Genomic DNA, 22248 nt, shown 5'->3' with positions numbered 1-22248 from the left:
TGACATGTTCAAACAGAAAACTGGAGACACATTTTACCTTTTTCTCTGGAGAAAACCTTAAAGGCTCTACAATGTACAAGTCATCTGGACCAACTAAGGGAAAGAAGAAGAAAAAAAAAAAGAGAAGACAGTGAACATGGGGGGGGGAAAAAAAAAACAGTACATGTAACAAGCATGCATCACTTCAAGTTTTCTATTAGAGCTCAGCTGGCAAACGTCTGCCGCGAGCCAGCAAAGCTTCACACTCTATTCTTGTGCGTCTTAAGCCTACGTGTGCACAAGCTGCCACTGACAGCTTTCAGCCAAAAGGGCAAACGCGCAGAATCAACAGCAGGGGGAGTCACATGAATCCAATTTGATGTTTGTTTACCTTCCGTGGAGGACAGGTGGAAGGACTTGGAGCGCACAAGCGGACACATCACCCTGCGCTTGAGGCTCATGTCGTCGTAGGAGGAGAAGCATCTCTTGGGGCTGGGGTAGTGCTTGCTCTTGGGCGGCGCAACGACGGCGGCGGAGGCGGCGACGTCCGGCGTGGAGGTGGCGCAGAGGCTGCGGCAGCATTGCAGGCATACCAGCAGGCCCAGTGACACGCACAGGGATAGCGACAGCACCAGGTAGCTCTGACGGTTCGATACCTGCGCAGCGGATAAGTATGGGCGTGAGTTTGCTGCAAAACAAGTTGTACGTTGTCATAGTTTTCACATTTCAAAGTTGTTTTTAACACTCAGAGAAAAATGTACATTTTTTTTCAATATTTTGACAGAAAAAAAAATTAAATGTAGTTTTTTTGTTTTTTTAGAAAAAAAAAAGAAAGTCTTGTTTTTAGAGTTTTTTTTTAACAAAATGTTTAATTTCATGAACGTTTATTTTATAAATGAAAAAAAAATCTATTTTTAGAAAAGATTCTATAAAGAAAAAATGTGTATGTTTAAGAGAAACAAAACGTGTGTGAAAATAAATTATACATTCTCAAGAAAATGTGCTTTGATGGGGGAAAGTGAGTAAAAATGTCTTCAAGAAAAAAAAAATATTTGAGAAAAAAATTAATTCAGAGACAAATTTTGAGGACAACTTTTTTGTGAAAAAACATTTTTGGGGAAAAAAAAAAAAAGTTCTAGGATGGACTTTTTATGTTAATATTTACAAATTTTTTCACCGAAAAAAGTTGTAAATATTACAATAAAAAGTAGTATTGTCCTGAAAAAGAAAGTCTGAGTCACTCCATATTTTAAAAGGAACACCCCCCCCCCCCAAAAAAAAATAAAGTTTGCAAATTGTAAATATAATTCTTGATAGCTGTGGTATTTGATTAAGGTTCAGACATTAAGTAACCTGGGAACCATTTTAAAATGTGTAAAAACATGTTTAATTAAAAAAAAAAATTAAAAAAAAATGGAGTTTTGCCTCTTTCTGAAGCTGTCCAACTGTATCGGTGAGATTAAGCATCAGTTTGGTGATGTTCCCCAGCTGACTCTGCAGAACCTGGATGGAGTCCTGTTGCTTCTGGTCCTGAGGAATTCGGCAAAGGACAGTCAGATAAATGCAATACCAATGTCGCTTCAACACCGTTCACACCCACCTGCTCCTCAGCCATGCGCGAGGTGTTCTGTAGCTTGATGACGGTCTTGTTGAACGCCCTCTGCATCTCCTCCATCTGTTTGCGGTACCTTAAGCAGCAGAGAATGATTATGTGTGCAGTGTTGGTTATCACAGAGAGTCAATTTTATTTAAATGGTTGATAATTGAAGTTATCTCAAGGTGCTTTACACATTAAACTCATTCAAACCCAAAAACATATAAATACGTTTTTTTAATACTTTGTCCTTCACTCCCAAAAATATTATTATAAGTTTTTTTGTCATTTATTTTGTGTTGATATTTTGTTGTTGTTGATGATGATGATGATGATGATCAGGGGCAGATAAGTTTTTTACTTCTTTCTGTCCCTTTTCATTTCAGTTTTTTTTAATCGAATTAAATAAAATTGAATTGAATTGTGGTAAATCAGGGTTCACCAACTCCGGTCCTCGAGGTCCAGAGTCTTACGGGTTTTAGAAATTTCCGCCTACCAACACACCTGATACTAAAGTTCAGGCATGCTAATGAGCTGATGATATGAATCAGGTGTGCTAGTGGGCAAAAACATCTAAAACCTGCAGGACTCGAGGACCGGAATTGGTGAACCCTGTGCTAAAACATACAGAAGGCTTTGATGCAGCTTCTGACCTGAAGAGGTCACTTAAAGCAATGGTAGTTGTTACAAAAAACGGACAGGCGGCAGCAGAGTATAAGAGATCAGCCAGGGTCATGTTGCAACAAGCTCTTTTTGCCAGTGTTTTCACCAGGAATAAGAATATTGATGAAACTTAGCTATATTCTAATATTATTTGCTGCAAAACAGAAACAGATACAAATATATTATTTTACCTAATGAAAAAGGGGGGGCCTCCAATCTTTCTTTTGGTAGGTTCTATGTTTTTATAGCAGTAGAACACAATATTCTGTGGGCCATGTAAAATCAGTCAAAGTGAAAATGGCTGGGAGTGAATGAGTTAAGTCATTTAAAAACAAAACAAAATCAAGTCAGGATGGGGTTGAACCGATATCAAAGTGATCGTACCTCTGGCTAAGCTCCTCCAGGTATCTGCCAGACAGACTCATGTTCATCTCCAGTGCTTTGATCCTGTTGTTGAGCCTCATGAAGACGCTTTCCTTCTGGCTGGAGCCGTGTACCGCCGCCCCGTTGGACGTCACGCCGTTGCCGCCTGCTGCGCCGCCGCTGTAGTCCCCGCCGTTCTGCAGCTCAGCATAGAAATCCGTGGCCGCCCGGTGAACGCTGCCGTTTAACAGGTCGTCCTCCGACGGGTCCGCCGCCCGCTGAGGTTCTCCACCCTGAGGGTCCCTGTGCTCCTCTGGAGGTTTCTGTGGGTCGCCAATTGCATCAGGGGTCGTTAAGGTGGGAACTGTCGGCTGCTCCGTGGCAGACGGGGCGAGGTCTTCGGGGCGTGACGCAGTGGGAAGGTCCTGCTCCTTAGGGGAGGGGAGGGCAGCATCCGGAGCGTCCGTTTCTGGGGTGGGAAGTTGTGGCGGGGGGCTCGCCACCAAGGCGGGTGAGGTGGCGCTCGGTCGCTGCGTGTTGGGGACGGGGGTGGCCTGCAGGGCCGGCGTGGTGACGGGGTCTTTGATGGGAGGCAGCAGGACATCCTCGTGGGTGGGAGTCAGGGAACCGTGGATGTCCGAGAAGCTGTGCGCGTGAAGGGCGGACGTTCTGCTGGGCTCCAACTGGATGTCGGGATGTGGAGTTTGCGCGTGGAGGTCCAAGGGTGGCGTGAGGGGGGACTCGCTCGGAGGTTGACCTGCGAGAGTTGCCTCGGGCTCCGCGGCTTTTTCGGTGAGGGGAAGGGCTTCCTGTGAAGGTGCGGGAACGGGGATCCGCGGACGTGCGAGGGTGGGGTCCTTCACGCCGTGACGCGTCTGGGTGTGAAGTTTGCGGAGTCGCTCCTTGGCCAATATGACGGAGCACCAGCGCTGGAGCAGCTCCGGCAGTGTCGCCAGGCAGGACAGCGAGGACAGAGACAAGAAAGGACAGTACGCTGAGCTCTCCCTGTCGGCTGCCACGTCCTCCTCTCGTTCACTTTTCTCTTCCTCCTCCTCGTCCAGCAACGTGACCGTGGACTGTCGAGGCTCTTCGTCATCTTCCTCTTCCACAAGGGTGACAATCTGCCCGTCTGTGCGGGCTTCGGGGGAGGAGGGCGACACGGAAGAAACGCTGGCGTCCTCGGGGGCTGTGTGCTCTTCCGGCTCCACAAGTTTCTCTCTGGAGGAAGGAAAATCACAATTTTTTTTCTGCTAGCACAAATCTGACTGATATCAAATTGGAGAGATTTTATTTTTTTTAAATTCAGTCAAGGTGTTCCAATTTATAGATTCCTCGTCTAATAAACAAACAATCTCAGATCTTGACAAAATGAGCAAACCAAGTTTAAGGTTCAACTTAACTTTAATGTTAGCTGGGGAAAAATGTTTAATGGGCCGGATTGAAGAATGGCAAGATGCCGCACCTTGCCCACCTCTACTTTATAGCATCTCAAGGGCCTTACACAGTCGAGTTTTGAAGGATTTCCACTGTCGCGACCTCCGCGCTTTCCTCCTTGTTGGTCAGCACTTCTTCTGTTATGTTACCTGCGATTGGGCAAAAGGCATTATAAGGCATTTGTCAACGTTGCATTCCACGGTGTTTGTAGTGCATGGAGCTGTAGGAGGCAGTGTGGAGGACAGAAAGAAACACTTCCTGGCAGCTTGGCTCACAAGCCCATGTTTGGGGAAGTCGGGAGATAGAACTGGTCTGATCCAGTTAGAGCCGATCTTGCCGCCACAAACACATACGCACACAGAGAGTAAAAGGGCCAGGCAGCATCCAAGACACAGAATTCTCATTTAACTAATAAGAATGTTATGGACACATACCGTGGCTTTAAAAAAATAAAAATAAAAATAAAAAATAAAAAATAAAAAAAAATAAAATTAAAATAAAAAATAAAAAAAAAGTCTACACATCCATGTTCCAATGCCAGGTTTTTGTGACAGAGACTAATATAAATATTCTCAGAAATTTTTCCTTCATTAATGTGACGTATGAAATCTCTAAACGATATACAACTCAAATGAATAAAAATCATTTTATAGAGGATGTGGTTGCACAAGTGTGAAAAAAAAATTATTGCACTGTAGCAAGTGTGCTTTAAAGCCATTGCATCATTGATTCAATCGAGTCGTTATTCGTTCCTCATTCCGCGTTTATCATTTCTTCAATCATCCGCTCCATTCATTCAATGGAGCATCAATGGGAAAATGACAAATGTCATGACTGAACAATCTGTGGGCGGACTGACTCATAGCCAAGTCAGAAGTTTCAATATGCATCGTCATTGAGTCAGTCAAAAAAAAAAAAAAAAAAAAAAAAAAAAGTCAGTCATCCGAGTGAAAGGAAAACAAATCTCACAAAACCTGTTAACGGTTTAACGCCAGCAAGAATTTGTCTGAAAGGAAATGCAAGCATGACTATGCCATATCACATATTTTCCAGTACATAACTACAATGTGACAATGGAAAAAAAAAATGAGTCACAGAATTAAGAGAATCAATTTAGTAATACCGAGCATAATATATGGCAATTGCCTCATTTGTTTGACTTGAACCTGAGATGCATTAAAAATAAATAAATAAATAAAAATAAAAAAAATAAAGACTTAATGATTACTTAATTTTGCATAAATTATTTGTTTTTACCCACTCATCAAATTATGTATTTACAGTACTTATTTTAGGAACAATAAACAATTTAGTTACTTCTTTTTTTTAAAATCTGAGACCCCTCGAAAAAAAAAAAAAAATAAAATAAAAAAAAGTGACATCATCAAAAAACAACTCATGGGGTTCTCATACTTTAAGTGTTCCGCATGACTCCACAGTGTGAAAATGGATGCCAGCGAAGCGGTTACACGTACAAGAGGAAGTGGAAGACCCGAGACGGGATGTAAAAAAAGAATAACTCGCATACCTTCTGCCCCTAATTGGCCGTCCAGCTCGGGTTTACCACCCAGCACGTTAGCAGCAATATTGTTGACCATGTTCAGGATGGCATCTGAAAGTAAACACATTGGCCATTTATATCAAGAATCATGACACATTTAGTGTATTAATTAAGCCATTTTCCCATAAATTCGGACCAGGAAATTGTATTTAATTATGTTGCAAAACTGTTCATTCATTAAACTTAAAAATTAAATCTTTTTCTCAGACATGCGGGCGCCCTTGTGTGTGAAAAGCATCACACAAATATGTACACCATGAGCAAGTAGGTGAATACAAAGTGCAAACATTCAACCCCAAGCCACAAGGACGCGACTTGCTAATGGAGCGCGAGCGAGCGCTGATGTTTGCTCGCCTGGCGCCTCGACTGACTTTGCATTTTTAGCTTTCCGAAGCACTTAGGCAGCTTTCAGCCTTGACGTAAGAAAACAGAGTTGTGCTCCAAATTATTACGGTTGCCGTTTTTTCCTAAATAGTCAGTTTTTGTGTTTTACCACTATCAACAAAACACGTAAATTCAATTAAAATAAAACGTACTTGTTGCGGAGCCAAGCAGGTTTTTAGACGCTTTGTCTTCTGATGGTTGATAGCCGGGGGGATAGTCTGAGGACACACGCACGTTTACACATTTCAAACAACTAGAACAGAAACTATTTGCTCAGTGAACACATTACACCAGGGGTGTCCAAACTACGGCCCGGGGGCCATTCGCGGGCCGCCGTCCATTTTTTAGTGGCCCGCGACATATGCTAAAAATGGCATTTGACTCAGTTCAAATAAAATAAAAACAAAAATGTTTGGAGATGGTCAAAGTAAGAAGGGAAGGTGTCGAAAAACACAGGTGCTACTAAAGGTTATTTTAGTTAACTAAAACTAACGAAATAACTCAAAGTAAAATTCCAAAAACAATTTCGTTAACGAAATAAAAACGAAAATACTTTTTGAAAAACGAAAACTGATTGAAATGACATTTTATGTTTACAAAACTAACTAAAACTATAATTATAGCAAAAATGTCCTTAGTGACGTTTGAAAGTGTGTCACACAGAAGCGACATCATCTAGCAGCAGCCAATAGAAAAACACCTTCAGATGACGTTGCTCCCATGCTGTATTTTTTTTTTTTAATAATACTGAAACTAACTAAAACTAAAAATTTATTAAAGAACTAAACTAATACAAGCAGAACCACCCTGAAAACAAATAAAAACTAACTAAAATGAAAAATTCCCAAACTATAATAACCCTACTGCCATATTACAAATAAAATAGCTTATATACTGTAGCATTTTTCTAAATATGTAAAAGCACAAATACATTATTTGTACAATTTTTAGGACTAAAACACAATTTCTCTTCATAAAATTATGTGGCCCTTGCGATTTTCTGTATGTGGCCCACAAATGAAAAAGTTTGGACAACCCTGCATTACACAATATTGTATTACTTACCGTAATCTTCATCTAGGTACTCTAGCCTGTCAGAAGGATACTGGGAATCTGCTATCTCCTCATATTCCTCCACCATGCTCGTACCAAACACCCTACGCAAAACAAACACTCTGTTAGCTGCCTACACAAAACAAAAAAAGGTGAAGGGTCGTCGTTTCAACACAAGAAATGATGCAATCTAATCTTTCTAGGGAGGAGAGCAGCTCTGTAGGACAAACTCGCTGCTCCACTCTTAATATTACATTCTTTAAATTGGTTTAGATGTTAAATTATTCGCGCGTACGCCACTTTAGCAATCTTTATCTGTTACCTGAAGAGACTGAGGGGACAAAAGTGCTCAGATCCAAAATGGGAAAGCAGCTCAACCTGCAAAATGTCAGATGAAAAATGTCAGGCATGATTTAGCAAATATCCTAACATCACCAAAAGTTATAAATAATTGGGATTTTGAAATTTCAGGATGAACCTAAAACGAGCTGAAGCACTGAAGAGGCGGACATGTGACATTACTGACATTTCACCCAAAAGCAAGTATCTTACATTTTTCATGAGTAGTGCATGTACCAGTTCTCAAAATCACCAAACTACCACCAAAGTGAAGCAAGCTACAGTACGGTCAGCCAGCGTTGATGTTAGTTAGCATATTCGCAACCCCCTCCCAACAAGCTCAACAGTTAAAAAAAACACGCATCACCACAATTCAAAACAGCCTGTGACAGACAGAAAGAGAATGCTAACCTTGATGTACTTGATGAACATCTGAGGCCAGAGCAAGACAGCACGACAGAAGGCGGGAGAAATACAACAAGAAAATCAGTTCAATAAAAAAAAAGGAGTTGCAAGCATTTTCTATCAAGTTGAGATTCACACACAAAGAAAAAAGGGTCCATCCCATTATTCTGGATGGTTCCAGATTATGCTGATGGAGATTTTTCTAATGAGCGTTTCAGAAGATAGCAGGACGGAAAAAAGATGAGAAATGTCAGCGCAAGACAATTATGTTCTATACTAAACTCATTCACTCCCAGCCATTTTCGCTCCCGTCTCTTTTCTTGGATTTTGACTGATTTTGCAAGGGCACAGACTATTGTGTTCTACTGCTATAAAAACATGGAACCTAAACAAAATAAAGATGGGTCTCTTCTTTCATTAGGGCGGGGAAAAAAAAAAAAAAAAAAAAAAAAAAGTATATTTCTATCGGTTTCTGTTTTGAAGTAATTAGCATGAGAATATAGCTAAGTTTCATCATTCACAAATCTGTTTAAAACACTGAGGTATGAATTTTTTGCAACATGGCCCTGGTTGATCTCTTATACTCTACTGCCACCTGCTGGCCGTTTTCGTAATACGTCAAGCATTCTCTTCAGTTCAGAGGCTGCACCAAAGCCTTCTGTATGCTCTAGCATTAAAAAAACAAAAAAACAAAAAAAAACGTATAAATACGTCTTTGGGTGTATGGTAATATTGAACATAAAACGTATTTATATGTTTTTGGGAGCAAATGAGTTAAAGGTTTTAATGGTTATGCAAGAGATCCTTTATATAACAAAAAATAAATAAATGGCAATTTAATCACCCATGCATTAGCCGTTTTAGCATAACAGATGCTGTTCACGAGGGGGTGTTACCGACGTGACTTCCTGTTCAATTTTGTGCAAAGGTCATTGATATTTATTCATGAGTGCTGTTATGACATGTTCCCACAATCTTGTGTGATCCGTCACACGAGTGGTGGGGCTAATTAGTTTCTAACATTCCAGGAAGCGACACTTTGTTACCGTTTGAGGGGATTTGTTTAGGACCCCTTACAATATCGTACATTTTCGCCAGGAAACAAAGCACATCCGACCTTCAGCTCAAACTGTACAAGCAGAGCCACTGTGACGGATGAACAATGTGACGGCCATTAATAAGAGTCACATTTCGCCTTTCACTCGTTGCCGGGATGGAGTTACGCAACCTCACTGCAGGGTTAAATTACAGTGAAGTCAGAAGAGGGTCCCTGAGCGGACAGTCGTGAATGCCGCTGTGTGAACTAAAACCAATAACCATTAAATGCTCCCTTTATGCCCCCGCCCTCCTAGAGTCATTACTGTACTTTCACTGAGGGGTGATTGACAAAAAGGGAAGTACCTTCACATATTTAGCATAAAGCTGTTCATCCAGTGGAAAGGTCTGCACGATGCGCTCGTCGCGGGCGTGGAACGTCCCCAGCTTCACCCACTTGTTGGTGGGGTACCTGCGAAACACAGCGTGGCCAAAAGTGAGGCCTTGAAAATACGCTCACGCCCACATGCCAACGCTGAGGCTGGTGCAAAATGCCACACGGGTCGAGATATGACTCAAGGGCGGTCCTCGCATGCCAGAATTTATGACGGAAAATAAATCCTCAAGGTCAAAACGGACGATAAGCCAAAACATTTTCTGTGCCACAATCAAGGTTATTTTAGTTAATAAAAACTAACGAAATAATTAAAACAACAATTCAAAAAAACCTGGTTAACTTAGTAAAACAACAACTAAAATTCTTAAAAAATAAATACAAGTAACAAACTCTAATTTACGTTTACAAAACGTGAAGATGTCATTTGTTTTAGTCTTTGGTAATTAATTTAATACATGAGCCTTTGGGTTGATTTTAAGATATTTATTTTGATATTAACCGGAATAAAGTCATTTGAAAGTGTGTCCCGCAGAAACATCATCTAGCAGCAGCCAATAGAAAAGCACCTTCAGATGATGTCACTCCGAGATGACAATTTTGCGTGCTTGACTTTTAGCGCCAATGGCTCGGCTCATCTGCTTTTTCATTTAACTCAACCGAAATGCTTTCATACAGCCTGAACTGTCACAAAGCGCTTTACAGAACACAAAAAACATAACATAAAACATTAACACCAATACGATACAATCACAACAAATCAACATTCTTTCATCCCGACATACGCTTTGTAGTTTGAAGCCGTTTTTAGATGACAGAATCAGTTTCCTTTCAGCAGTTGATAATTAGTAAATTCAATAAGTAATTAAGTTCAATGGTAAATATTGAATAAAACACAAGCAAAACACATTTAAAAAAAAAAAAACAACAAAAAACAGAAAAAGAAAACTAATACTTTAACTAAAACGAAACCCAACTAAGCCTTTTTAAAATAACAAAAACTAATAAAAATCAACAGAACCGCCTTGAAAACTAAATAAAAAAAACAAACAAAAAACACCCCCCTCAAAATAAAAAACTAAAACTAAAATTCCAAAAGTATAATAACCCTGGACGCTGTTTGTCAAGCCAACTATTAATTGGTTGTGCGTGTGAAGTAATAACAGGGAGCTAAACATAAAATATTGACACAAAAAAAAGTTAGTGACAAAAAAACAACAACATAATAATAATAATAATAATAATAATAATAATAATAATAATTTAAAAGCCTGAATTTTGGATTTGGAGACTGTTAATTTTGGCATTTTTTTTTACATGACGTACCTGTCACTTAGGGAGACAAGGAAATCTTTAGGTGTTGACGAGAAGAGTTCAAAGTTGGCGATGTCCAGTTGCTTGACCTGAATGGGCTCACAGAGCTCGATCACGAACCTGCAGAGCGGTACGGAGGTATAAGAAAAACATATACGCTACTCACAAAAACGTTCGGAAGGGATCCTGGGCTTTTTGTCTGTAATTACCAAATTTTGTTGCTGCAGGGATTCAGCATGTAAAGATCCATATTCTCCATGAGAATAGCCGACGTGCTCTGGAGGAAGCAGATTTAAAAACAGCAAGTTAGCATTGTTTAGTTTGTATAGTCTTAAGGCGAGGAGCCATGTTGGAGAGATTTTTTTTTTTCTCCCCTCTCACCAACCTTGGCCTCATTGTTTGCAGAGAGTATCTTAGCGCCACACTCTACTGAGGCGTAGTTATTCTTGAAGTTTTTCTGGACTTTTTTTACTGCATGGGCAATGCCGCTAGCAGCTGTGTGGAGATTTTGACCTGCGCAGAAGGAGACACATACAGAAATAGAACCTTAGAGGAAGTAGTGAGGTGTAATAGAGCATCGCCCTTAAGATACAAAAGTGGGAATACTTTAAGAGCATGTTTAACACATTCATTGCCAGACCAGCAAAAAATGTATCAATTGACGTCTTTTTCCGTCAATGGCAGTGAATGAGTCAAAACTCTTACTTTTCTCCTTCTCCACCTCCATGACTTGTTTCTTCCACTCGTCAAAGGTCGGGATGTCATCTTTGCTGGGGACTGAGGGATCCGATTCCTTGCCAGTACCAGCCTCCCCTGCCTGAATCGCAACAACAAAGCGTGCATTTCTTGAAAACTTACTTTTCCATGAAAAATATTGAAAATTGTCTTTGGGAAATTGTGACTTTAATCAGTAAAATGCACAATTAACATATTTAATAAAAAAAATAAAATAAAATAAAAAAAACTTCTCAAAATAAGACGAGCGTCATAATTTCAACTTTATTGAAAATACGTGTTTTAATTTAAAATAGTTAACTTTTTATTTGTACAAATCGTGACTTAAATTAAAAATAAATACAATTATTCTCTCAAAATACACAACTTACATCTCCAAAATATATACTAATTTATTCTTATAAAATTATGACTTATCTCCAATGCATACAACTTTTTATCCTGAAAATGACTTCCTCACTGATATACAGTATTTATTAAAAAAAAAAAAAAAAAAAATTAGAAGGAAAAAAAAAAAAAGTTCTATAATGGAGATTTAAAAATACGCTACGTTTCCTAAAGAAAAAATACAAATAAAAATACACAACTTAATTCTGTTACCGATACCTCAAAAACAGTCTGCATTTTGTGTTGAAAATACATTTATTTGGAAAATTTCATGATTTGAATCTTGACAAAATCAAGATTGACCTTGGAAGGGGACATTTCTATTCATTTCCCAAGGAAAAAAAAAATAACTGCCAGTGCCCCAGAACGCATTTTTAAACTCCCCTGCAGTTTTTGTACAACGCTGCTAGCAAACAAATAGCTATGGCAATATAACCATCCTTCCTTGGCAGAGGTAAGACTGCCTTTTTCCTTGTGTGTGTGGAAAAACAATAGTAGGATGTGAGCCACGTGACTCGGCACGTCCCTTCTGAAACATTCATAAACCCCCCGCCTGTTAGCGCTGCTCTGCTGCGCATCAGCTTGCTCAAACCAAGCACAATGAGGATGCGCTATTTGTAGAGAACGCCGGCACAAGCGGGGCCTGGCAATCTATTGGCCAGCGTGAGCTGCAGACGGCTTGATGGTGAGGAAGCTGACGTCACATGGCTCAAACGTGCACATTTTCCATTGTGACAGAGCAGCTTTGCCTCATATCTGCTCACGTCAACTATTTCCAAAAATATTAAAATTTGTTGTAATACCGCGTAAATCTTGTAATTACTTATACTTCAATTTAAAAGAGTAACCATCTTATTTTTTTAATTCATAATGTTAAATGTGAAAGACCTGCTGCTGGTGCAAGGAGGAGTTATTGTCCTGCTGCACCTCCACCCGTCCCTTCTCCTCCTGCTCATGGTCCTCCTCCTCCTCTTGCTGTTCCACTTGGCCCGAAGTGGACTGAACCACCACTGCTTCAGTACCGGAATCTTGGTTCTGGTCCGACTGCTGGTCCTCTTTCTCAGTCTCTCTGCATCAGAAATGAAAGGAGACAAAAATGAGTGACACACAATTATCAATTATAAATGGTGTCCAGTTCCCTGCTGACATCACAACAAGATTTGGGGGCAGGGGGGGTGTCCATATTAGCGGTGGGTACCTCTGGCTACAAGGCTCACGATAACGATTATCGATATATTGCTCAGGTAATAAATCCACAATAAAACAATATAATAATAATCATCATAATAATAAATAAATAAAATAAGTAAAAATAAATAAAAACTGTAATTCATAATATAAAAATAATATCAATATAAATACATAAATATATATAAAATATAATAATAATAACAATAATAATAACAATAATAATAATAATAAAGAACAAAGCTCATAAGTCTTCTTCGCCTGAAGACTTCAGTCCATTTCCCTGCCGCCTTATGAGGCACTCCCCCTAGTGGTCCGCCAAGTAATTGCTCAATAAGTCATGAACAACGTAGCCGTTATAGTTGCTGTGCATCAACTACAAATATCGCGATACTTGCGTAGACGTATTATTATATCGTGAGACAAAGTATCACGATTTATCGTGATAGGTATATCGTCACACACACATATTGCAGAAGAAAATGTTTTAGCATTTTTTTTTTAACCAAAACAAATTTATGAAATTGAAAATGCAAGACATTTTCATTTTCCTGATCAAAAAATAAATAAAATAAAATAAAATTGGACCATCCTGGCGCATAATCCCTTTCAACATGAAATCAAAAAAGTCAGCTCCTTGGTTTTGTTTCAATATTTTGAGCATAGGCAGCTCACCTCTGGTTTGGTCATTTCAAATTGTAAAATTAAATCATAAGGGACATAAATCAACTAAATGGACGGCTAAAATTAACTCTTACCCTGTGGGAGCGGGACCATCACTCTGTGAGGTAGGAATGTCGTCTGTTTCATGCGCGGGTGCGACTGGGTCCGAGTCGGGAAGCCGATGTGCGGCAACTTCGTCGCTGAGGATTTCTACGCGAGTTGGGGTATCGCTGGGCACGACGTGGTCCTGTGCTGGAACTGGCTCTGAGGAGCTGGAGGAGACTGCCGCCTCTTGGTCACCGCCCTGGTCCGGGAACTGGGATTGTGCATCGGTTGCAAGGTCTGACTCAATCGCGGTTTCTGACGAGGGGTCTGGCTCAGCAGCAGCAAGTAGAGGATCAGACTCTGGATTTGAATTTGTTACATTCTCCTCTTCCTCGATTACTTGTGGATTCACCGTCTGTAGAGACAAAATTGAAAAGTTCAAACACAGAACAGAACTGAGCCTCGCCTATTTGTTTTGCAAAAGGAGAAAAACTAAATTCATAGGAGAAATACCTTGATAGGTGCTGCTGTTTTGGTTATCAACATGGAGCAAAGCCACCACAGAAGAACTACTTTAACCAGGGTTTTCCTGTGTACAAAATTCAGAGGCGGCCGCCTCCACCTAATTTGTTCGCCACATCCAGCCTGAGCCACTGATATCGCTCAACACAGCGCTCCAGCTGTGTTGATTGAGCTCGGCAGGAAGGTATTTTAACTGCAGTTGCGGTGTTGCGCCATTATGGAGGCGCTATATTAACAGCAGTGCACCGGAATGACTTGAAGCAACAACTGAAGAAGAAACAACTTTTTTTTTTTTTTTTTTTTACTTTAATGTACCGAAGATGAAACCGATCATGGAGCAACCAGTGCACATACCAACTTCCTGTTTGCGAGGCCATCGCCAAAGTCATAAAAACGCAGTCTACACAATAGACAGTGTTTTACAACAACGCTGAACTAGATTTACAATTTAATAATAGTGGATGAATTTTTAATTATTGTAGTTAAAAAAAACTTTGCATTCATCCATCCATCCATTTTCTTGACCGCTTATTCCTCACAAGGGTCGCGGGGGGTGCTGGCGCCTATCTCAGCTGGCTCTGGGCAGCAGGCGGGGGAACACCCTGAACTAGTTGCCAGCCAATCGCAGGGCACACAGAGACGAACAACCATCCACACTCACACGCACACCTAGGGACAATTCAGAGCGCCCAATCTACCTGCCATGCATGTCTTTGGAATGTGGGAGGAGACCGGAGTACCCGGAGAAGACCCACGCGGGCACGGGGAGAACATGCAAACTCCACCCAGGAATGGCACTTTGCATTCATATTATTTCTCATTTCTAGTCCCTGATCGTAAAATGGCCGCAGGAGGGCGGCCCATAATGGTATCGGTCAGGCCACGAGTAGTGATACCTTACAATTAGACTGGTAATGGCACCGATACCGACACCCATCATTCGTGAGGGTGATACCACTTCTGCCTTAATTTGAGCCAGGAAAAACCCTGACTTTAACAAAACTTATTTTTAAGCGCTATTTTGGTTAGCAACAAACGTGTTTTGTTTTTTTGCCTTGTGCCTGATGTAGCAAAGCAGCCCCAGAGCACAACCAAGCTGTTTTGTTAGCTTCACATTCGGCACCAATGTTTTTAATTCATGCCAACGCCAAAGTACCTGTTCTTGATGTACATGATGTGGTGCTCTATCGGCCTCTAGTCCCGTGTCATAGGAAGTGTGTGTCGTCTGTTCTACCTCCTGTGGAACACAGTTGCATTACATTTATTGTGAGTTTCAACATTGGAAAACATTTGATCATTCATGAAAAGAGATACAATGCTGCCATCTGCTGGCCATAGTGAGTGTTTTCGATTCCACAACCCATTGACCAGGCAGCGCTGCACTTAAAAGTTGCACTGGGGGTGGGGGGGACAAAACAAAAAAAAACAAAAAAACAGAGCTGACACCATTTAACGTTTATGGTGGCATACATCGTGATTTTACTAAGCGTTATTAAACATTTTTGGCGGACAAAGAGTTTACTTGCAATACAGAAGTTCAGGTTTGTGTATATTAAGAGGCCAGGGCAGCCTGTGTCATGCCAGTGGCATGAACACAATGATTTGCCATCATCACTGTAAAACGTGTCAGAAATCTAATCTGGTCCTTTTGTGGCATCAAACAAGACAAGTTAGAAACTATTATTGCTCAACCCCAGCTATGTCTGTAAAGGCGTTTTGACCTGAACTTTAAACTCAAACCACTGGTTGCAACTAGTGACTAACTTCATATTTCTACTCTCTGCAATATGACACTAGTCAGAAAGGTTCCTGACAACGTGGAACTAGGCTTCTTTTTATGAGGCAGCTATCATCCGATTTGGCGCTTTTCCCAAGATAATCAGCTGTAAAATTAGAAAATTTGCAAGATAAGCGGAAATAAGTCCCGTTCCGGTTTGTGCCCAGTACACATACGGGCGTCAATAATCCCAAACCTATAGCGGATCCGCCTCCTATCTTGCCAGGTCAATAAGAGCTTGACCCTTCTCCCTGCCCCACCATCTGGGTGCTGTGCGTACTCTCCTAGTCTAATAATACCGCTGATAGACAAGACGGCAGGGTGACGCAGCAGTGTTGACATGAAGTAATCAATTCCTGAGAACAAGAACAGACCTGGAATTGCACGGAGTCCTGCTCCTGCTTACTGTCATCAGGGTTGATATGGTTGTTGTCCTTGTCCACAGCAAGCTGACTTGGGTCAGACAAGCTGTGCTCTGAACAATACGCATGATGATGATTGGGGTACCTGAAACACAAGAAAAAATATGTCCTGAATAAATGCACAAATAATTTGACTCTGGAGTGTCTGCCCACCCATCAAGTGGGAAATTACACAACCAGGCCGAACCACAATGAAAGCCATTGAAGTACATACAGTGCATGACTTAACCATGAGATAGTATAGGCTGTGGGCTAAGTATAGGCCCTCTGCCTTAAAGGATCTTGTGTTGCATGATGTTTCCTATGCCCTTTCGGTCCGTGGTTAACCGCTTCAAGAATTATGGATGCACACGCAGTGGCTTCTTCTCTCGTGCAGTATTTCAGAGACCATGACATTTGCTTAAGTAAGAGCTGGTGAGTGATGTAAAGAAATGTTGACAAAAATAAGAGGCGCTTGCATTCGAGGTAACTCAAGCTGGGTATGCATTGTGCCATTTAAGTTTGGATGATAATTCAGTTTTGAATCTGATTTCAAATCTAGGAGGAAACGGGGGTATTAGACATCCCTGTTGATTGTATGTAGGCTGGATGAATTTAAAAAATTTGAGTTAAGTGGGTTGCCCCTCCACAGACAGAATGTTATCATAATACTAAATACTTTGATTCATTTTGCCACCATACTTTTCATACCGTTTTATCTCAAATTGAAAACTGAACACACCGCCGACTCAGCAAAGCTTATTTTAATGAAACTACCGTATTTTCCGCACTATAAGGCACACCTTCAATGAATGACATATTTTTAAACTTTGTCCATCTATAACGCGCTACTGTAGAGGCTGGGGTTACGTTATGCATCCATTAGATGGTGCTGCGCTAAAGGGGATGTCAACGAAACAGTCAGATAGGTCAGTCAAACTTTATTAATAGATTACAAACCAGCTTTGACAACTCAGTTCACTTCCAAAATGAATAAACAGCTGTTTTATTATTTTCTCTGAGCTAAAGTATTAGTATTAGCTAGCGAACCAAGATGGCGGGATCTTCTGCGTATGCGCGTCACCGATCGTGCAGGGTCACCGATAGCGTCTTGACAGCGAGACCTTTTGTGGCTCAATATTGATCCATATATAAGGTGCACTGGATTATAAGGCGCATGGTCAGTTTTTGAACAAATTGAAGGCTTTTAGGTGCGCCTTATAGTGAGGAAAATACGGTACAAGCAACTTTGCCATAAAAAACAATGTTTATGTAATCAGAAAGTGCTGCATTTACCTATCCAGTACCTCACATTCATACATTTTCAATCATTCCCAGAATCATTGTACACAATGTTGACACACATTTATTACGGAATTGGCCATCACTATTGCTGATAAGGATCTCTTGTTTAAATACTTGTCACAAATTGCATTGCACCATTTTTTAGTAAACAATCCTGTTGGGCATGACGAGCAACGTTCTCCTGGCTACTGTAAATTGACTCAACAAATATCCGGGGATCATCATTCATAAAATCCAGTTGCAAACAGATTAAACTAAACGATGAGGCAGTATTCTCAGCTTCTAAACCAGACAGACGAAAGGGGCAAAAAGGTACGTCTGCCCTCATTCAGCATCATAAACAAGCAAAAGCCTGGATTACGGCATTCCTTGTGAATGAAAAGAAAACAGATGAAAAAAAAGGGGGGAAGCTCCATTTGGTGGGGGGGCGTAGCATGACCTACTTTTGGGCACCAATGATTATGCAACAGCGGGAGGAGGAAAATCACATACCACAAATGGCTAAGACACATATCGGCACCATAGAATAGGGTAGAGCTCAAGTGCACAATTGTTTGCTCCACATAAACAAGCAAAGAATAGCCTTAGGCAAAACTAACAAGTTGGCAACTGCAAACACACTTCTCCTCACTACCCCACTTCAAGCTCCCAATTTTTATTTTTCCTGAGCAGTTTTGACACAAATAAGTAAATGTGAGACCATGAACTACAGCAGACTTTCACCAAGAGTTGCTTTTATTCACTTGAACCAAGTTGAACGGTTCAAGCATAGAAAAGGTTGTACGCACAACAACCTTGTACTAAGACGTTTGAAAAATGGTTACATTAAGGCAGCATAGTGTGACTCACAGTTCCAAGGTTCTGGGTTTTTATCTTGGTTCCTTGGGTGGGTTTTTTCCCCCCCAGATAAACTCCCTTCCAAAAAAAGCATGCTAGGGAAATTAAAGATGCTAAATTACATTTTTCTGATAACATGTTGCATGCATGTTGTACCCATGCCAATCAAAGGCCCCACAGTGGAGAGAACTTTGCTTTGATGATAGGTTTGTTTTTGAGTCCTTTGAAGGACTTCCAAGTAGGGCTGGGCGATATGGCCAAAAAATAAAAGCGATTTTTTTTGCAGTCATTCAGGACAATTACGATTTTAACCTAATAACTCCAACAAATGTTTATTTAAAGGTTTCATTTATTCAAAAATAATTCCTGTGCAAAATCTTCAGACACCAGTAACGTATACTGATTCTAGATCAGTTTTAAGGCAAAATTACATCACATAAAAGCATTTGGATGTAACAGAACATAAGAACAACAGCTTTTAATCATCCAGAAGACAAAATTCGATTTCACGATTTAGCAAATTTTCAACGATTACATTTTTTAAAATGACGATGTATCGGATTAATTCGATTTATTGCCCAGCCCTACTTCCAAGCAACCAAACCATCTGATATACCTCTTGGAATCACTGTTTGTTATTCTTGAGTCCAACCAATGAAAACACCTTTTGGGGAACCGAAATATACCAGCTCCCCAATTGTTACGGTTGGCTGTATCCTAGTGAAAATTTTTAGATTTTAGGAGTCCGAGTCCCCAAGACAACGCTCCAAAACACGTGCAATAGCGCATCCACAGCCGTTTTTACCAATCAACACAAATTGGGTGGACAAAGACTCGTCCCAAGAAGTTTGCCATTTTGGACTAAATCCAAGGCTAATGCATCAGCGAACTCCTACTACGGAATTTGCCCAAATGAGCCCCAATTAGAAGCTAATAGCATACTAGACAAATGAACGGCACTAAATTGCCCTAGCTTTATTTACTAAGCCATCAAATGTGGGCCGAGCATGGCGTCAAAGGCTGAACAAGGAATCGCAGGGAGCTTTAATTCCTGTTGGTGTTGGGGCCAAATTAGTGGATAAGCCCATTAAAATGTCAGTCCTGTGCTGCAGGAGCTGACTGAGCAAAAAGAAAAACAACAGGCTGGACATAGTTACATCCGCTGGGTCAAATAGTCCCGACAGCTGCATGGCATGCCATCAGCGCCTTGATCCTTTTCTCGGCTGGGACGTTGGCGTGGTGATTACAAGTGTCGAGCATGACTGCACACGTGAGCGAATCCGGCTTCATAAAACCTTGGGCCCCTGCCTGCTCGCTCGCTCTCTTTTTCTCTGTGTGAAATGTTTTATGACTGACACGCATTCCGTGCAGTCCAATAATGCTGACTCGGGACAAGCGTTGCCCCTGGGCCTCGCAGGGAAAGGAGCCGGGCTGAGTCAGAAGATGACACTGCCGCTGCTGTCGCTCAGACTGGAATGAAAGGCAGAGCGAATCCGGAGCCGTTTCCGCCCCGACAACCCCTCACCACCTCTTCCTCCCTCTTTCCTGGTCTTGAGCTCACATCAGCTGCTCATTAAAACTCCCTCAGACAGTGCCGTTACTGACCCTAACCAGCAGCTTGTGATGCGCACTAAATGCTGTGTCTAGTCTCGTCTCATGTTCCTTCACCTGTGGAAAACTTCCAAAATGCTGGACACTGGGCCTTCAGTGAAGAAGTTTAACGACTGAAGGGGGAACAAAGATATCGTGGGGAAAGTTCTCCACAATATCAATCTGGGACTGCTGCACGGTGATTTGTCAGGACATTCTGTACAATACTTGGAGCTGATTGGACGATGCGGCATCTTGCGCACGTTTGTTTTGAGCAATCAACCACGGATGAAAATGAATTCGTTCTCACACGAACATCTTAACCAGCTAAAAATGCATGAAGCTCCCCTCGCTGTGCAACATTCAACAAGGAAACTGAGTAATTCTGCAAGAACAGTTAATTTGTTTGTTTGTTTCCCCCCCGGTGTCGGCACTTCCTGGTTTTGTCACAGCTGCACATCACACCCCAAACACAATGTCGCTCTGTGATTGGTCCAAACTGATCGGTGGAAATCAACAGGCTCGGTACAAGATTTATTCTCGGGAGTTTGTGAACTCTCAAATACTGCGAGAATTCATCTTGCAGAGCAAGGTTAGCGCTTAGCAACACAGTAAACTTGTGGTTAGCGAGTCTGCTTCAATGTTCTGCGATTCAGGGCTGCAAACGCCAAGTGGACGTTGAAAAGTTAGACATGAGCATTTAAATATTTAGAAAAGGCCAGATTGCAAGTACATTCACCTGTAAATGTTATGGTGCATTTCAAGTTCATCCTGAAATTGACAAGTGCTTTTTTTCCAAACAGGAAATAAAAGGGAAAATAAGGCCAAGAGAATGTAGGATGGCTACACCGGTCAAATAAAACGAGCCATTCCCAAATTCTTACTCAGAATACATTTAAATTCAGGCGTAACATTTGAATGAATAAAAAACAGACTTAAAATCCACGACAAACTTTGGCAACAGTGTATTGTGGGTCAAGGCGATGCGCCAATAATTGCTTGAGCAGAAATAGGCCATTCGATTCTACTGGAGAGATGACGGAATGCGGATAAAGTTTGCATGCATGCACACTCAAATTCTTCTTCGACGCGGAAGTACGGACTTCTGTGAAACAGCAGTTTGCTGTAAAGCCAGCTGATCCCTCCATAATCCCCCTCCACTGGTCTATCCTCGGGGCAGGCGGGACACAGCAGACCGAGCTGGGAAACAGACTTGTGACAAATTGCCGGAAACGCCTGTCAGGATTGATGTCTTTCAAGATACCAATTGGCATGGGGGTGGTTAAAAAAAAAAAAAAAAAAAGCAACATTCTCTTTGATCCAAAGTCTTCACTAGCTGGATGAGCTCAAGAATATTTCAAAAATATTTGGTTTAATGGCGGCGCCAAACCCCAACATTGCTGAAGCTAGAATAGGCCAAGTTCAAATCTAACGATATTTTTCGACATACCAACGGTAACTTGACTTTTTTTAGGGTAACTCCTGACATTACACAGCTCTGGTTTGTCAACAAAATGGAGGACCCAAAAAGGATCTGAAAGATGAGCAGTCAGGCTAAGTTTTCCTTTGCATGGCCGCCTCAAGCCCGTAAGCGCTTTCATGTGTGCAGACTTGCTGGATCCCACGAAAGACAAATCATGTTAACTCATTTGCTCCCAATAACGTATAAATACGTTTTCTTTTATGTTGTAAGTGTCCCAAAGACGTATTTATACGTTTTTTTTTATGCTAGAGCATACAGAAGGCTTTGATGCAGCCTCTCAACTGCAAAGAACGGTTGCAGAAATGATTGTTATTACACAAACGGCCAGCAGGTGGCAGCAGAGCAAAGGAGATCAACCAGGGCCATCTAGAAAAAAGCTCAATTACTTACAATTTTAAATAGATATGTGAAAACTGATGAAACTTAGCTCTCTTCTAATGCTAATTGCTTCAAAACGGAAACAGATAGAAACATACTTTTTTTTTCCTGATGAAAGTAGAGACTTTAATCTTTCTTTTGATAGGTTCCATGCTTTTATAGCAAAAGAACACAATATTCTGTGGGCCTTGCAAAATCAGTCAAAATCCAGTAAAACAGCCGGGAGCGAACGGGATTGCTTCTGTGAAAATGGCTGGGAGTGAATGAGTTAACTGCCTACTCTTAAGCATGACGTAGGTCCAACTCCGTCACTCAGGATTGCAACTACGCCTTCAATTAAATCACCAAATAAAGACATTATGTTCATATTTTGCCAGGTTGTTAATTTGGATGATGAAACAGTTGTTGCTTCTTCAGTC

The 22248-nt window shown here is 41.0% G+C and overlaps 1 protein-coding gene across 2 annotated transcripts in view; it reads right to left on the bottom strand.

Annotated features, from left to right (window-relative positions):
• suco (SUN domain containing ossification factor) overlaps positions 1-22248 on the bottom strand; it is a 30336-nt gene that overhangs the window by 3174 nt on the left and 4914 nt on the right. The window contains exons 2-21 of one of the 2 annotated variants that reach the window (XM_077534055.1): positions 16210-16342; positions 15215-15295; positions 13587-13951; positions 12529-12709; positions 11224-11335; positions 10904-11031; positions 10728-10795; positions 10531-10638; positions 9177-9282; positions 7782-7802; positions 7354-7409; positions 7044-7135; positions 6131-6196; positions 5562-5645; positions 4101-4182; positions 2621-3817; positions 1580-1667; positions 1405-1509; positions 371-635; positions 38-93 (exon numbers count right to left, since the gene is read on the bottom strand). In XM_077534055.1, coding sequence (XP_077390181.1) covers positions 38-93; positions 371-635; positions 1405-1509; positions 1580-1667; positions 2621-3817; positions 4101-4182; positions 5562-5645; positions 6131-6196; positions 7044-7135; positions 7354-7409; positions 7782-7802; positions 9177-9282; positions 10531-10638; positions 10728-10795; positions 10904-11031; positions 11224-11335; positions 12529-12709; positions 13587-13951; positions 15215-15295; positions 16210-16342 — 3394 coding nt within the window. The remainder of the gene's footprint in view (positions 1-37; positions 94-370; positions 636-1404; positions 1510-1579; positions 1668-2620; positions 3818-4100; positions 4183-5561; positions 5646-6130; positions 6197-7043; positions 7136-7353; positions 7410-7781; positions 7803-9176; positions 9283-10530; positions 10639-10727; positions 10796-10903; positions 11032-11223; positions 11336-12528; positions 12710-13586; positions 13952-15214; positions 15296-16209; positions 16343-22248) is intronic. The other variant, XM_077534056.1, reaches the window with a different exon arrangement.

The sequence above is a fragment of the Festucalex cinctus genome, chromosome 10 (genome assembly GCF_051991245.1).
Source record: "Festucalex cinctus isolate MCC-2025b chromosome 10, RoL_Fcin_1.0, whole genome shotgun sequence".
NCBI classification, from domain to species: Eukaryota; Metazoa; Chordata; class Actinopteri; order Syngnathiformes; family Syngnathidae; genus Festucalex; species Festucalex cinctus.
Note: the sequence above shows the minus strand (reverse complement) of the source record. Positions and strands in the feature narration are given on the sequence as shown.